This window comes from Akebia trifoliata, chromosome 7, assembly GCF_017979445.1.
Source record: "Akebia trifoliata isolate Shusen 1 chromosome 7, ASM1797944v1, whole genome shotgun sequence".
Classification (NCBI taxonomy): domain Eukaryota; kingdom Viridiplantae; phylum Streptophyta; class Magnoliopsida; order Ranunculales; family Lardizabalaceae; genus Akebia; species Akebia trifoliata.
In genome coordinates this window covers 30,545,978-30,562,614 of record NC_141381.1, presented here as the reverse complement: position 1 = coordinate 30,562,614, position 16,637 = coordinate 30,545,978, and the positions used below count along the sequence as shown (strand labels likewise).

Sequence of the window (16,637 nt, the reverse complement as noted above, 5' to 3'; positions counted from 1 at the left end):
CATTCGTACACCCGACCTCAAATTTTTTGTGTAGATACAAGGGCTTCGAAACCTTTGGGGAGGTTTGAGCTCATCTATGCATGTTTTGAAGTCGCCACCATTCAATTAAAGTGTGAATATTTTTTAAAAATACACTATAAAAATATTTTTTAAAATCTATTTTTTGGCTTGTAATGATTAGCATATCCAAAAGAAATGGGCAAAATGGTCTACTAAAACTTTAAGATAAGGAAGTTCGGTTGAAAGATAAAGAAGGTGTTAGACGCCTTGTTCATCCCATTCTAAAATGATTACCAATATATGACCAAATGATGTGATTAGAACACTCTTTTTCGATTTTGAAAATAAAAAAATAATTATAAAGAAAATTAAGAAGCAAAAGAACTATAGTCTAATTTTAGAAAACTAAAAAATTAAACTGATGGGCAAGCTAAAATAGAAATGTTGTTTGTTAAATTTTTTGTAAGCCTAAGATTTCACCTTCTTGGATCCAAAAGCTTTTTTAAAAGATTATGTGCTCACTTTGAAGCATATTTTAATTGATTTAGTCTTTAGGAGGTGTCTATAAGTTGGATACCACTATGAAAAGATTAGGAACTTTATGCATGAGATGTGTCTTCTTTGAGACTATTTTTTTATTAGTTTAAAATGTTAGATGTAGATTTAGGTAGATCCCCACCTTTGACTCTTAACTATTTTAGAGAAAATATAGTGATGTGTGTGCACATAGTATATACATATAATGAACTTAGAAATAGAAGATTACCTCCAAGGAGGCATTAACTCTCTAGCTCTTAAACCATTAGGAAAGAAATTAAGAAAATCTATATTTAATGAATTTAAACTTACAAAGAAAGTGAAGAACAACTAATATAAGAATTTAAAGCTTGTAAGAAAAATAAAGAACAACTAATTTAGGAATTTAAAGCTTATAAGGAAAATAAAGAACAAATATTCTAATGTTCTTGAGAGTTGATTGAAAGCTTATATGAAGAAAGTACTTCTAAGAAGTTTTACTCTCTACCTCCAAGCCTCACTAAAAAAAGTTCAAATCTACATTGTTACAAGCAAAGAAAACATAAAATAAACTTGCCTAAATATAAATAAGGGGAATAGATAAAGGAAGGAGATTTAGAAATGGATTATATAAAAAAAATCACAACGAAGCCCCACCTTGATCTCTTTTTCTTCTTTTTGGTTAAAGTTTCTTCGATGTTTGGGAAGGGATTTGGACAAAATTTTAGTAGGCTAGAAGGATTTTGAGAAGAGACTTGGACATAATTTTAGATTACTTGAACTCCTCCTTTTTGTCTTAGATAGGGGTCCTATTTATAAGATTTTGAGAAATCCTTAGAAATAAACTTGTCCTAAAACCTAAGGTTTTCAATATTTTTAACATAACCTCTACAGAAAACTTAAAGTACGTCTTCTCTTCCTGGCCTTGATGATTTTTCACTCACCTATAAGTATCACTAATCATGATGATCAAAAGGATATGATAGTAAAATGTTATTGTTTCTAGAGAATTCTTTGAAGATGATAGAAAGGTCCTAGGTTAATGGTTTTGAGTCAAATTTTAGAAAATTATGCTAGATGACATGTCAATATGGATTGAGATTTTAGACATTAAGGTCATTTAGCTCAACTAATTCTCTAACTACCTAAAGTTAATTTAGTTTTTGCTTGCAAGTTCTAAAAAAGTCTATAGGTTGGGCAAAATTGTCACAAACCATGGAATTTAGTCTAATTACATTGACCATTCTAAGATTGAGGATAGACTTGGGGGTATAAAGGTAATCTACTTTAATTTTGATTCTAGTAAGATAAGGTTAGAGTAAGAATTACACTCATGTGGGGATCAATTTGATTAAGGGTCTTTGTTGGAAGAATATAAGAATTATTAAAAGACCAAAGTGACGAGATTATTAACGAATTAGAGGATGGGTAAAAGAGTAAAATAAAAGGGTTTTCTTGAGGGAAAAATCATTAAGGAGTGTGTTAAAGGGTAGTTATCCATAATCAAATTTGAATTTTGATGAGTAGGTTTTATACTTATAAATTAACCACTTTTAAATATAATATTTTATTAATTTTAGAGTCTTTTAGTTGTTTTTAGTTAAGTTTAATTTATTTTATACTTTTTATATGATTCTATGTTTTTATTTGATTTTTATGTTTATTTTATAGATTAGTAACAATATGGAACATTGGGATGTTTGCATACGTTTAAGAGAAATTCTGGACTCAAATTTGTTCGCTCTCGGAAGAAGGAAGCTAAGCATACAAGTTAAAAAGTTTTCAAGTCGCAGTTTAATAGAAAATAAGGCCGCAGCAGGAATTCAAGAATTACACAATAGAAATATGAAAATACAAGCCGTGGTATGATATATTGGAAGGCCATGGCCTGTTTACGTTTTCAGCTTTACACGTTAATTTTTGGGGTCGAATTAGAGACGAATTTTAGGACTCTTAAACCTAATGACTCCATACCTATAAATAGGAAAGTTTAACCCTTATTTGAAGGACATAAGTTTTGAGATTTTTCTTGGAGGCGCAAGATCGAGAAGGAGGACGAGAGCTGGAGATTCGACTTTTGAGTTTTATTTTTCAGAATTTTATCTCTTCTCTTGATATTTGTAATTTCTATGAATGGCTGAATACTTTTGTAATTTTGTTTTCCTTTCAATGATGAACTAATTTCTAATCTAGGGTTATAATGGAATCCATTCATGATATTTGATTAGTTTTATTTCTTTCTTCTATGATCCCACATGTGATTGTTTATTTTATCCAATGTTTAATGTGATTTGATTAACTGACCATTGATTAAATTGATTTGGTGAACCTTAATAATATCGGCAGAATTATTTTGTGTTCATGACCTAGATAGATTAACATATGCTAATTTGAGATAGGAATATACTCAGGTTGTATGTGCATTCCTTATGAGAACTTATTCTTAATGAATTCTTCTTGATTTAATTCCCATAGGCATATACGGAGTTAGTCTAGAAAGGTACTTTTACATGACCATCGGAAGAGGCTGGTAGGCAATTTATTATTTTTGGATGACAATCATAGATGATTAATTTATCATTTAGAGAAGGAAAATTTAATCAAGTGGATTGTTTGGGGAAAATTATAAACCTAGATTTCATCACTCATTCATTTTAAATCTGCAAATTTATTCTCTTCGTTATTTTTCTTATTTATTTTTAAATCCTATTTTTACTTTTGTTTGGATAAAATTAGAATGAGATAAATTGGTAATTAGCAATAGATTGATATTTAGTCTCCGTGGGAACGATACTTTCTTATCACTTTATTACTTGTTTCGATACAAATACTTGTGTGCATAAATTTAGACAACACTCACATAGGCTTATAATTGCCCAACAGAATTGGCTTTAGATAAATCAAAACCTGAACAAAATAAGTTTGATCGTGGGTCACCCTTGGATCAAGCAAAAATTACTCTTGGCCATGAGTTACCCTTGATTAGGTAAACAATTAAGCTTGTCCAAGGTTGAGATACGGCCAAGCTTAAATTTAAGCTTGGCCAAGGGTTAGGTACGGTTGGGCTTAAATCAAAATATTGAAAAATGACCTTCAAGCCTTGTGGATGTTTGAAAATTGAGTTTTTGAACCCTCTTGAAAATTACCTCGGATCAAGCCCTTTCTCAGAAGGTTTTTGGTGCTCTCGAGCTTGGCCTAGACAAAAATGGGGTGTCTACATTTGGGAAAAGGCTTGATGATGATGAAGACTAGGTAAGAGCAACTCCAACGCAAATAGGTATATCTGTGAGGCATCACTAGTAGGCATTTTACTGTAGAGAGTTCTTTTGCCTATTCAAGATGTCTTCACTCTAACTCTACTAGTAAAAATCACTCTCCACAAATTCAATTATAATAAGATGTGTCACAACTACCATCATTTTTTATCTTCAACAGGTAGACAGAGAAAAAAAATTTACTTTCTTCTTTTGCATCTTGTACTTTCTCTCTTTTCAGAAAATTTTGAAATAGAGAGCCAGAGTCCAAGTGTGTTTGAGCTCTTTTGGAAGGATTTAACTCTGTATAATGACAGTTGGGAGAGAATTCAGAGCGAGAGCCTGAATGCGTTGGAGTTGCTCTAATATAAAATTTCATAATGACTAATGATTAAATAATGTGCTGACACATATGTTGTGGATGTGGCAAGTGCACAAAACCATAGATCTTTTCCCGTATGTATCTCGAAGAAAAAGATCTATCATTCTATGCACTTGCCACGTCAACTGCATACGTGATAGCACGTCATTTTATCACAACTCTTGCATAATTAATATCACATGAGACAAAAAAAATAAAGATTTCCTACTAGAGAGCCATCAAATGCTGTGTTCCTCCCAGCTTAATTGATTCAAGCACAGCTAGAGAGGATAGATTCTTCCCATCATCTAGTCAAGTATTCCTCTAGAAAAGTAAGGAGAAGGACCCCACACCTTAAAAACTAAAGATTTTAATTCTTTTGCTGTAAAGTGTGTACACACTAGTCCCACCACTCCAAGGAAAAAAAATGAGTCTCTTCTTAGCCCTTCATTGCTTCAAAAAGCAATAAGGATCATAACTTATTTAAGTACCCATTTCACCAACTACACATAAAAGCAGTTCATCTGTTCCAATAAAACAGTAACTAGCTTCCATGACCAGCAAAGCCAGGCGAAACAAGAAGTCCCTTTGCAAAAATTCCATGAAGATTGTCGTAAACATTATTAAGATATCATTTCTTTCTCTTGCCAAGATGAGTCTTGGAACAAATGGTAGACAGTCGCCACCTTCCAGAACCCATGGGTCTAGGACAGACTTGGGTGCAATTGTAGGAGCAACATCGATATCTCAGGATCAACGTTGCCTAACGTTGCAAGAGCCCAAGAGCAGCTTGAAGACCCCTCAATATTTGGTGGATCCAAATGAGGGGAAGGTGCCTTCCAATGTGGTACAAGAAGAGATGAATGTCGATTGTCAAGCATCGGATTACATTCAGAGGTTTCATGAGAAGAATCGAATCATTTCGGACGATAGTACTTCTAGTGTCTCTCCTTATATAGTTTTGCCTCCACCTCCTTTAGTCAAGAAGTAGTACTTATTTTGATGTCTTACATACCTCATTGTCCCATGAACTCATGTTTTGCTTGATCAAGTTATGAGTATTTTATGTAACACACAGACACACATTGTCTCCTAAATTTTTTTTGCTCAAGCCGTGCTGGATGGGTTTCAGCAGGTCTGTCAATGGGATCAGGTCAGATCAGTGGGTACTGATCGGATAAGAAATTTATTAGACCCAATTGGATCTGTATTTTTTATTTATTTTATGTTTGGACCTAATCCAATATGATATGTATTGTTCCTGATTTGATCTGATCTGATCTACCAATTTTTTTGGATCAGCCATAAAAAATCAATACGATTTCATAAAGGGACTTTTACATCGAAGGGTATCAGGTTTAAAAAATTACTGAATCGTCAACAAAAAATGAACAAAATACCCATTGTGAGTATCTAGTTCGACAAAAAGAGGAATATTATTGTCTCTTGACACAATTGTGCACTTACTATGGTAGCTTTAATAAGAGAATACAGTACTCATGAATCCAAACAATTGTAAATCCTAGAGATGCTAATAAGAAGAAAGTAAGGACTTATTGGTAATTACAGAAAGAATTATCCCCTTTTTCGTCGGAATAGTTATTTACAGGGAAAGATATACACCCATCTTTGTATTTAACGTTTTTCTGGGTATGATTCAGTATTTTTCCACAATCTTGTACCATTTTTAGTAATTTTGTCTATAATGTATACCATATATCTACATAAAATATAAATATGCATCATTCATATATTTAAATCCCATTATCACATCGGGTCCTTATCGAATCGGGAGAGTTGAATTATCCAAAACTGATCGGATCAGTTATGAATTGGGATTCATATCAGATCGGATGGACCAAACCAACCTATTATTCAGATTCTGACCTGAAACTGTAGAATAAATGAGTATATATTGTACCATGTTAAAGTATTAGTCTATTAGATTTTATTGCAGTATAATGAGTTGTATTGTAATACACCAAATAATTATTTTGATTATAATACATTAAATAGTTAACATAATTATGAAACTACCTATACTTATCCTTATTTCTTTAACTAATTATGTAGAATAATCTCATGGAGATCACAAATCTATCTCAATTATCAATTTAATTTCACTAATGATTTTCTGACTCAAAAATTTTCATTCCATCTGTACTCGGATGACGTGACAAGGGCATAAAATCGTTCGTTTTCCTTGGGGTGGGGACAAATGGGGAGGGAGGTGAGGGAGTGTGGGCAAGTGGGACATGTAATTAGTTGAAAATGCACGGGTCTATCAAAATTCTGTGGGGGCAAATTGCCCCCACAGCATCCTTACTAGCTCTGCCACTGAGGGGGATAGTTACGCATCAAACCATATTGGTCCTAATTCATAATTGCTGATGGTGGAAAAAAGAGAAAACACTTTCTTGAGGGGATCCTTTTGAACATTCCTTCAACTTCTTTATGAGACTTCACTTATCTCGACCATTCCTAGGGATCAGTGCTGATTTTCTAGGGATTTGTTTCAATAAATCCTCAAGAATATCTTTTCATATGAACCATATGTTTAATGCTACTCATTTAAATAAATAAATAGAGCCGTGATTTTTTTACTCAAAAATTTTCACACGACCAACGCGGAGAATGCACAGAACCGTAGATCTTTTTTTCCGTGATGTACAAGAAAAAAGATCAATGGTTTTGTGCTCTTGCCACATCAACAGAGCGAAAATTTTCAGAAAATCATTAGTGAAATAAAGATTGAAGGACTGAAACCAGTAATGTAGACAACATTACATTTTCAATTTGTAGACAATTCATCAGTGAGACCAACCAACAACACCAACTACCATCCAAATCTTCACTACACAGGACAAAGTTTATCATCTTACATACTTTCCATTATAAAGTTCATAAGATAAGACCACCAAACCAAACCAAAGAAGGCTATTACACTACACTTCACCTTATTTACCAAACAAACAGACCCACCACACTAATAGACAAGACAAATCCCCCCCATCTATCTCTCTAATCTGTACAACCAATGCATCATCTAATCTTCTCTCAACACTCTAGACTAACCTTACTCCAGGAGTTGACTAACGTAACCCAACTCCATATCTCTTTTTACCACGTGGCACACTCTTTTAAATCATCGACCAATCAAATACTTTCGCCGTCTAATGTTGGAATCCCCATAAAATTGGTCACACTTAATTCTTATTGGATACAAATCACCATTCACCAATCAAGACTACCATTAAGTATGTACCACGTGGCATAAGAAAGAGATACGACGTTTGATTACGTTCAATCATCGTGATGATGATTCTGTCATCAAGCGACGCTAATAATCTTACCACCATTCGAATCAAGATCGCTGGAGCTGAAGGTGGACGTTGCTTGAAAAGCAGAGTGTCTCGAAGACGATGGATTTTGATCTGATGAGGTTGAGAGACTCAGAAAAAAAGGCGATGAATCCATTCCAGATTTCTGATTCAAATTAATCTCAGCCATCCTTGATGAAGGTGGGACCGGAAGTACAGCTTTCGGACGGACAATCTTCACCGACTTATTCGTCTGACTTTCCGGGGTATTTTCTGGAAATACTATAGGACTCATCGTCACCGGAAAAGCTGATACCGAAAATCCTAAATTACTGTTCGCTGCAGAAATTGGCTGAGGATTTGATTCTTGCTGAAAATTTTCTTCTTCGATTGCAGATTCCATGAACTGTGTATTAAAATCGACAATAATTGAATAAAAGTTCAAAAAAATAAGATTTTTATTTTGTTGATTTAGGAAATTTAACTTACCGTATCGGTGGTGATGTCGAAGAGACTAGACCTTCGGCGACGACGATTTAGATTACTTTTGCGGAGAAAATACTTCTGAGCATGACTCGCTACCTGTGTAGGAGTTCGAGTTTTCACGAAGTTTCTAGAAATTCCTCTCCAGTCTCCTTTTCCTACCTTCTGAAGACCTAATAGGAAAAGCTTATGTTCTTCCTCCGTCCATGGAACACCTATTAAGTAATAATCGAAAGAAAAAAAATGGATCAAAAACTTCAAAATTCGATGAATAATTAAACGAACTCCAAATAAGTAATAATCGCAAAAAAAGGATAAAAAACTTCAAAATTAGAATAATTTCGATCCGAGATCTGACACACACCTCTCTTGCGCTCGCGATTTCTGATGGAGTTGTGTACGACGTCATCGGATGCGTAGCCGGCGGCGATATCGGAGTTAGGCTCGTGAGGTTGCTCGTATTGAGAGAGATTGTTCATGCTGACACACTTCCTGATCGATCCTTCGGTGACTCGAACGCCGAACAGCATGAATCCACCAGAGGCGGCAGCGCCGCCACTATCGCCACCTATTTCGGTGCACGTGCGAGAGTTGTGGCCGTTGTTGCCGCACTGAGAACAGCTAGGCGACATCTTGATCTCCTCTTCTCCTTCTTCTTCTTCTCCGCAAGAGTTGCTGACCGTACAATTAGGTCTCAAAGCAAGGAACAACTGAGAACTAGCTATTGACAATAGTGAGTCGTGCTTGGTTGATATAATAGGGTTTATGTGTGACTTGTGGATAATCTACACCCGTGAGTTGAGTTTCAAACTTAACTCCTTTATAATGCTAACACCACGTGTCCCACTAAGGATCAATCGCTTATTAAAAATAGAGTGATTTAGACATGTCCTTCCCCGTTTTATTGAATATTAGAAATACCCCCTATATTTTCAAACTGACGAAGCCCCCTTGAATTAGGATTTTTGTGAGGGATTAACATAAATGACTTAAATAACCTCGTCTTCAACCACTAGATTTTCTCTGAAAAATCTCAAAAACAAGATAAGATTTCATAGAAGTACAAGAAGGATTTTAAGAATGAAAAATCAAGTATTTCAACAAGTCATTAAAGATAATAGGTTTAGATTAAAATGAATAATGATTTTCTGACATACTTTCCTAATATATATTGTATGTGTTAGAATTATAGGTTTTACTTGAAAACACAACTTCATATATTTATGGAGATTGCAAATGTGTATCCCGAGAAAATATATGATTCTAGCACATGCCACAACATGAGAGTATGTAAAAGGAGGGGAGGGGGTGAAAAAATCACAACTCATTAAAAATACTTTACCCAAAAAATAAAAAGCTTGAAGATGTAAGTCAATGGATTTTTACAATAAGGTTTTGAAACTTCCATCAACATTGAGCTAAATACTGTGCTGATTTGGTACTGTGTAGAGAATTATAGATTTTTCCTCGAGATACAAGGGAAAAATCTATGATTCTTTGCACATTATCACTTCAATATAGTGTTGAGCTTTGTTTTCAATATCTTTCTAAGATTTTTTTATCTTTATTTTCAATTTTAAGATTCTATCCTCTTTAACCTTTAAATATTAATAACAAGATAAGATTTTTGGGTAGACAGATCAAGAGTTCTTTGTAATACATTCAAGACTATATATGGATTGAAGATATACAATAAATGTTTTGAAAAAACAATCAAAGGCTATGGCTAGCATGGTTTTAAAACTCATTTTGACGTCTTCTTTCGTCTATGAATGAGATCGAATCGTCTCAGATAAGTTTTTCAATATGTTTGAATCATCTCGTTAAATAACAAGACAAATGAACCATGACTTAAAATCCCGTCCGATACATTTGAGTTATCTATCAATCTCATTGGTGGACAACACTGATTTGTAATGGCTGAGATTTAAAACTATAATGACTAAATAGAGCATTTATGTTATTTTATGTTAGTTTCTTAGACATAACCTAGGTCAAGATGACCATGTCATCACTTTGAAAACATAAGAAGGTATGTCTAGATCACCATTTTAAAATTATATATTTAAATCACATCAGTCATTGATCATCGTAAATGCTAACCATTTGATTAATGAACTTGACAAGACAAATTACATCCACTGACTGTTCTATCCACAAATCTAGTAAAAAAGAAGTGAACCATTAATGGAAGGAAATGTCAACTATCTATTGAACGGTTAGGATTCTCTAATAGGATTTGATTTGATAAGTTGGTGGGCCACTAGTGCATAATCCTAAAAATTGATTGGCAGCCTTAGCAACATAATATCTTTTTTCTTTTTCTATATAAAGATATTGAGGTATCATTTACAGTATATTTTAGTAGTATACAGCGAAATCAACATTGAATAATGTCTCCACATTAAAAAGAGTGATGGGAAGGATAAGAGAAAAATCTAGATAAATAGATAAAGAAAAGGGTGGTGGAGGATTAGAGTCTGTCTCCACCGTCGGCTTAGCATATTCGATTGTCCTTGATAAAGATTTTTCTGTCTCCAACTGCTTTAATATTTCTTTCTTTCTAACTTTTTCAAATTTATTTAAGGGCTAGTGGGCCAGCATTTTATCGTTGGCTTACATCACTTTTCTTGGGTAGGAGTGGTGGTGGTGATTTCTTTCACTTTGTTTTCTTTCTCTCTTAAGTTTTCTACACGTGTTCGTCACTTGTCCTCTTTTTCAACTTTCTTTCTTACTAATCTAAAATGTTGGGGTTTTAATACCGTGTGTCTGATGACACTAGGGCATGGCGACATCTACGACTCTTGTGATAATGACTTTTCAGCTGCTCTTGCTATATTTGAGAGGACAATAATGGACTTAGTACAACCCCACTATTATTAATACATAATCGGCATATTATCGTGCATCACGAAAGGGATTTTGTATTTTGTGGAATTTGATGTTATTGATCTATAGAGATGTACTGTTAATCTTAATGGTATCGATCTATAGGGATGTATTTTTAATCGAGTCTCACAACTTTTGTTGGTCCATATCACACTGAATTCACTCGAGTGATGTTAGGGGGTCTCAAGAAACAATGTAGTATTGAGATTGATTTTTTAATTATTATTTCTTATTTATTCTCAACATCGTGGTTTGAATATTTATATGATAAAACACAATTATATGATCTATTTTACTATAATTTTATAGGGATAAATCTCTCATTCAGCTATAATTTTGTGGGTTTATTTTATTTCTTCTTCATCGCTTTAACTTTATTTTTCTTTTTATCCTCTCTTCTCTTTTTTTTTAAAATAATATTATCTCTAATTTTATTATATTTCTTTTTTTACTCATTTAAATCCAAAGATGATGTTTTTATTGTAGGTATGGACGAATTCTAATAATCTATAACGAGAGATATATCTACTAACTAGAGTAAATGTATGATGTTTAATGAAAATGTCCATGTATTTCTTAAAAAAATATTGAACCATTCATATTTTTGGAAGATTGGATTTCTATGATTCATGAAGAAACACGTGATCCCAACCGTTTATATACAAAATCAAATAGTTATTCCGGAGATACTTATCCAAGGATAAATCTCAATCATTGAATTTTGTATTTGAATGTTTGGGATCGTGTGTTTTTTTCATGATTTATTCTTCATGAGTCAAGTGATCCGACCCATTTTTTATATATATAATATTTATGAAACAATTATATGTCAGATTTCATTATTATTATTTTTTTGTTAGTAAAATGGTTGAATGTTGTACAACCATATTTTCTATTTACTTTTTTACCCTTCTTTTGAAGCTACGCTCAACTCAAAGGAAAATAATCATTTTTTATGTTAAAAATGATTATATTTTTTTTAGTTTTTCTTAATCTTACATTAACTTATCTGAATGTCACTATCACTACCACCTACCGCACTCTTATAAGAATGTATTATATTTTATTATCTAACATTCAACTTTATAAAGCAAAGTATACTTGAACTTATAAGTTCTAAAAATAAATAAATGTATCAACATAATTAATGCTTACAATTATAAATAACAATATTGTAAAAGTTATATTATCTTTGAATAGAATAATTCCATCAATGGGTATTGTGTTGATTTTTTTTTTATTTTTTTGTTTCCACGCGATTCATGATGAGTCATCATGAACTATCAAAATCTCATCCTTCATAGTCTTCTCAAGATTTAGTTTTTTGATTTCTTTCTATTTCAAATGTAGTAATTTATTGGGTTATAAAGAGCTTTGAGTTTCAATTGGGTCTTCCCTCGTTTCTAGATGTGGTTATTTATAGTATGGTTTTAAAATTTATTTTGATGTTTTGTTCAAGAACAAGACCGAGTCGTCTTAGACAACTTTTTCGATACGTTTGAGTCGTGAGATAAATGAACCAAGGTTTTAAGTCTCGTTTGATATGTTTAACTTATCTATCCGTTTCATTGGTGGATGATACCGAAACGTATCGGACAAGTCATCTCGGTCTCAAACAAGATTTAAAACCTTGATTTAGAATCCAAGGTTGCTTTCAAATATTTTATTATTTATCTAGACAATGACCTTGAGTAAGGCAATAACTGGAGATCAAATTATCAAAAGGGGATTTTGCTCACCTAACTTTTGTTTCTTTATGTGAGAAGGATGAGGAGTCAGTGAAATATATTTTTCTTCATTGGAGGGTTTTGTTTGGTAGAACATGATATTTTATTTTTCTATCATTAATGTGATCGTTATTCAAGAGTTGGACATCGTTGAAATATGCTTTCTCTACCTCTAAAAGAATTTCTTGTGGAGTTTTATCGCTTTTGTGGTATATTAAAAGATTTGGAAAAAGAGGAATGGTCGAACTTCAATGATAATAAGTAATCTGTCTGAAACATCGTAATCTCAATTATGGATTCTTTTAGCGTAAACTCTTCACTTTTACCTAATTTGAAGTTAAAAGGTATTTATCTATGAGATTATGCTTATTTCGAGATGACAAATATTCATTGAAAATGGTGCATTTTTTGTCTTTATAATACTAATTAAATTGATTAGGAAAAATTAGTAGTCACTATCGAGCATTGATTTAATGATCTATGTATGATAGGGTGGGAACAATCGTGTCTGCATTCATGGCCAGACACAGAGAAACAAGATAACGATAAGGACCAAACATTAACTCTATGATTAGGATAAGTAGGACCACCTTATCTTGGAAGAATCTAAGCAATCCATTGATGTTGCACACCGATCCCAAGAAAAATAACTTTTTCCTGAAAAGGACAATTGTTCCCTGATTCGCCTAGATTAACCTTTTACTAGGGTTCATTATCAGAGGCCAATTATTAGAGTCACCGGGCACATCGGACGGTCCGAATGATTCATGTCCACACTTTGGTGGTCCTTACTTCTAATCTGTCTATTCATTTAAAAAAAAAAAAAAATTTGGATATGTTATTCTTTGGATAATCGATGGCCATATTTCGATGACCCATTTTGAAATGTGAATACTTATGGAATATAATTGGATCAAAATTCTCAAAAGAATCGTGATAATCTAGTTGCCCCTCACTAATCACAGAATCTTAGATCATTTGCCTCGGGATACACATGAAAAAATTTATGATTCTACATATCTTAATGTAAATGATCTACGTTTTTGTGTTGAGGGCGTAAAAAAATCATTATATGAAATATCTAATGAAGTGGAAGGACTTGTCTGATGCCGAAACAAATTGAGATGATGCATATACCTTTTTTGTTCTTTCTTTCTTTGGAATTAAGGTATCCAAACCCTTTAATGCACCTAAGTAATCCTAGAGGCACAAGCAGTTCCCTCTCCCAACATGCACTAGATAATTTCTAGGATAAATCCTTAAAAAGGGGGTTTTAAACTCAAGACCTCCATTTCCTGGAATGTAGTATCAGCTGTCTCACCAAGCCTTGGGGGTTTATGGTGCATAGACCTTACTACCACTTGTGACGGACGATTGAAGAGTTTTTGAGGGAGGGAGAGATTTGTTCTTTACATGGGAAAAAAACAAAGTTCGATGAACTCCTTTTGAAGATGCTTGGCTATATGCTTTAGTGGGACCATTAGCCCTCTGTCATTCAAATCATCTCTTGTTAGACTTACAAACAACTTGAAATATATATTTCCATAGATGTTAGATTTGAACAACAAAAAATGAACAAATTTGAGGCTAAGAATTCAATACAATACATTATCAAATTTAACTACTAGAAGTCACTAATCTAGTTGCATATTTATGTATAGATCCATGCATTTAGAGAGAGGGTCAAAGCCCCGACAAAGTATGCCTGATTTAATGTGATCCGTTATCCAATACAAAGCAATCGGTTCGGGTGGGTTCAAGTCGATATTTAAACTAATAACTTGCATTTGGGGCCTTATTAGTGGTATATAGACTTTCATTACTTCTAAATGGCCAAACTTAGGAGTGCCAATATGGCTCCTGCAGTCATGAATTTGGATTTAGAGACTTGGGCTGGGTCGGATCCAAGTATTAGCCAAATCCAAGTCCGGGTCTGGCCCATTGACAACTCTGGTCAAAATGCCTCCCATTTCACTACCCAACAAAGGAGACAACCTGGTCGTTTAATTACTGGGGACATAGTGTCTGACCATACTTCGCTATATATAAAATAAAATGGATCCCACTTTCATTTAAGAAAGGACCCATCAATTAAGAGTGGTGTTTGTCTCTTGATACATCTCTTTCGATCCAAGAATCAACCACACCATATTCTGTATTGGATCAATTCGTTATTCTTTCGAAGCGTTTTGCCAAGAGAGTAATAACTGACGGAACGGAACTCATACTAATGAGTGCTCCTGCGCAAAACAATGATGATACTACGTATAAATGAGTAGGCCATTACCCTTTTGAATCTGAAGTAGGGGGCTTAGCCCGCCCGCCTACCAATCAAAGAGGCTGAGAGTAAGCGTAAGCTCACCCGTAAGCTCTTCGAGCTTTCTCCGCCAGAGAGAGTGGAGAAGGGGAGAAGCGACTCGTCGTAGAAGCTTCGCTTCCGGGACGAAGCCAAGCCTAAAAGATCGACTTGGCGCAGGAGGCCAAGCATTCTGGGCTGGAAGGAGGCAAGCAAATGAAGGGAGGAGCAAACAGAGGTTGAAAAGTAGTAGTATGCTAGTAGCAAATTCTGGCCCCTCCTATGCGCGTCAGGTTGTTCGGCTTTGGACAAGGCAATAAATATGTTATTTTTATTAATACGTAAATAAAGTTTGAATTTGTGATCATAATTTAAAAAAAAAAACATTTAAAATTTAGATCACATTCATTTGTTAGCTAAATATAAGCATTGAGTAGTGAGTACCCCTACTTGGAAGATCTTTCAAAAATCAAGAAAATTATAATTCTTGGTGTATTATTTTATTTATTTATAGATACAATTATTCTTTTATTTTTTTTATGATGGGGCTATCCGGACCCAGAGGCCCCCGACTTGTAGGGGCGAGTTAACTAGTCTCTTAGGACATCATATCTTGCCCAAATCCCCCTAGGTACATGCAATACCCTACATTAATGTAAATGTACAATTATCATTTACATTTTATTAATTATTAATGTAATAAATATTTCATGAAATATTCTTATGGCTCAATATTTAAAACTAGAATAATGATTTTCTGATTCCCCCCTCTTAGATACACCCCCATCACAAAATCATAGATCGTTTCCTTGGCATACATAAAATCATAAATCATTTTCTTATGTATCCCGAGGAAAACAATCTACGATTCTGTGATGGGGGTGTACGTCAAAGGAGGGGGTGTCAGATTATCACAACTCTTAAAACTAACTTCTAATTGGTATGTATGCAAAGGTAATATATATAGGGTCCTCGTTCAGCACCAAACATTTTGGCCAACATTTTAGCCAATCATTTTTGTCCTACATGGGTTAGATTTTTGGAATGGGCTGATTTTTGGCGAGGATGATCTCTACGGTGAGGAGATCATTCTCACCAAAAATCAGCCCATTCCAAAATTTTTAACCCCATGTTTACAAGTTGAAAAATCATGGACCGTCCATTTTTTGTAAACCATTTTTGATGGGGTTAGAAGTTTTGGAATGGGCTGATTTTTGGTGATGATGATCTCTACGGTGAGGAGATCATCATGACCAAAAATCAGCCCATTCCAAAATTTCTAACCCATGTTTTGAAAAATGTTTTGCCAAAATGTTTGGTGCTGAACATTTCCCATATATATATATTACTTTTCATACCCACTCACCCTTTTTCTTACATAAATATCATATTAACTTTACCTTAAAACTCTGGGTAATGACCCAACCCTTGACTTTTGTCTTACTTACATGAGACTAACGAAAATTTTAAAATAATTGAAAGGCCCCCATGATCATCTTATTATCAAAAATACTTTTTTTTTTCCCCCTCTTAAAACCCTTCATCTTCATAGGCCCAGCTGGGGCTGGCGATGGATCTGATCCATTTTGATAACTTTACATCTGGACCAAGGTTTTGATATGGATCCAATGTGATCATATATTGGATTGGTTTAGCACATCTAGTCAGATTCGATTCCTATCCGGATGCTGTTTTTTATCGGATCGGATTTGGATCATCTATAGAACAGGAAATTCCCATGTTCTCACCCCTTGGCCCAAGCATGCAGCTTGGACCTTCTGGCCCAACCAC

The 16,637-nt window shown here is 34.0% G+C and overlaps 1 protein-coding gene across 1 annotated transcript; it reads right to left on the bottom strand.

The window, feature by feature from the left end:
- Positions 1 to 6,905: 6,905 nt before the first annotated feature.
- On the bottom strand, positions 6,906 to 8,735 carry LOC147398965 (transcription factor MYB1R1-like). Its single transcript, XM_086448342.1, has 3 exons — positions 8,299 to 8,735; positions 7,941 to 8,149; positions 6,906 to 7,857 (listed from the first exon to the last, which is right to left on the bottom strand). The coding sequence occupies exons 1-3, from the start codon at positions 8,564 to 8,566 to the stop codon at positions 7,462 to 7,464; spliced, it is 873 nt and encodes a 290-aa protein (XP_086304468.1). The 5' UTR covers positions 8,567 to 8,735; the 3' UTR covers positions 6,906 to 7,461.
- Positions 8,736 to 16,637: the final 7,902 nt, after the last annotated feature.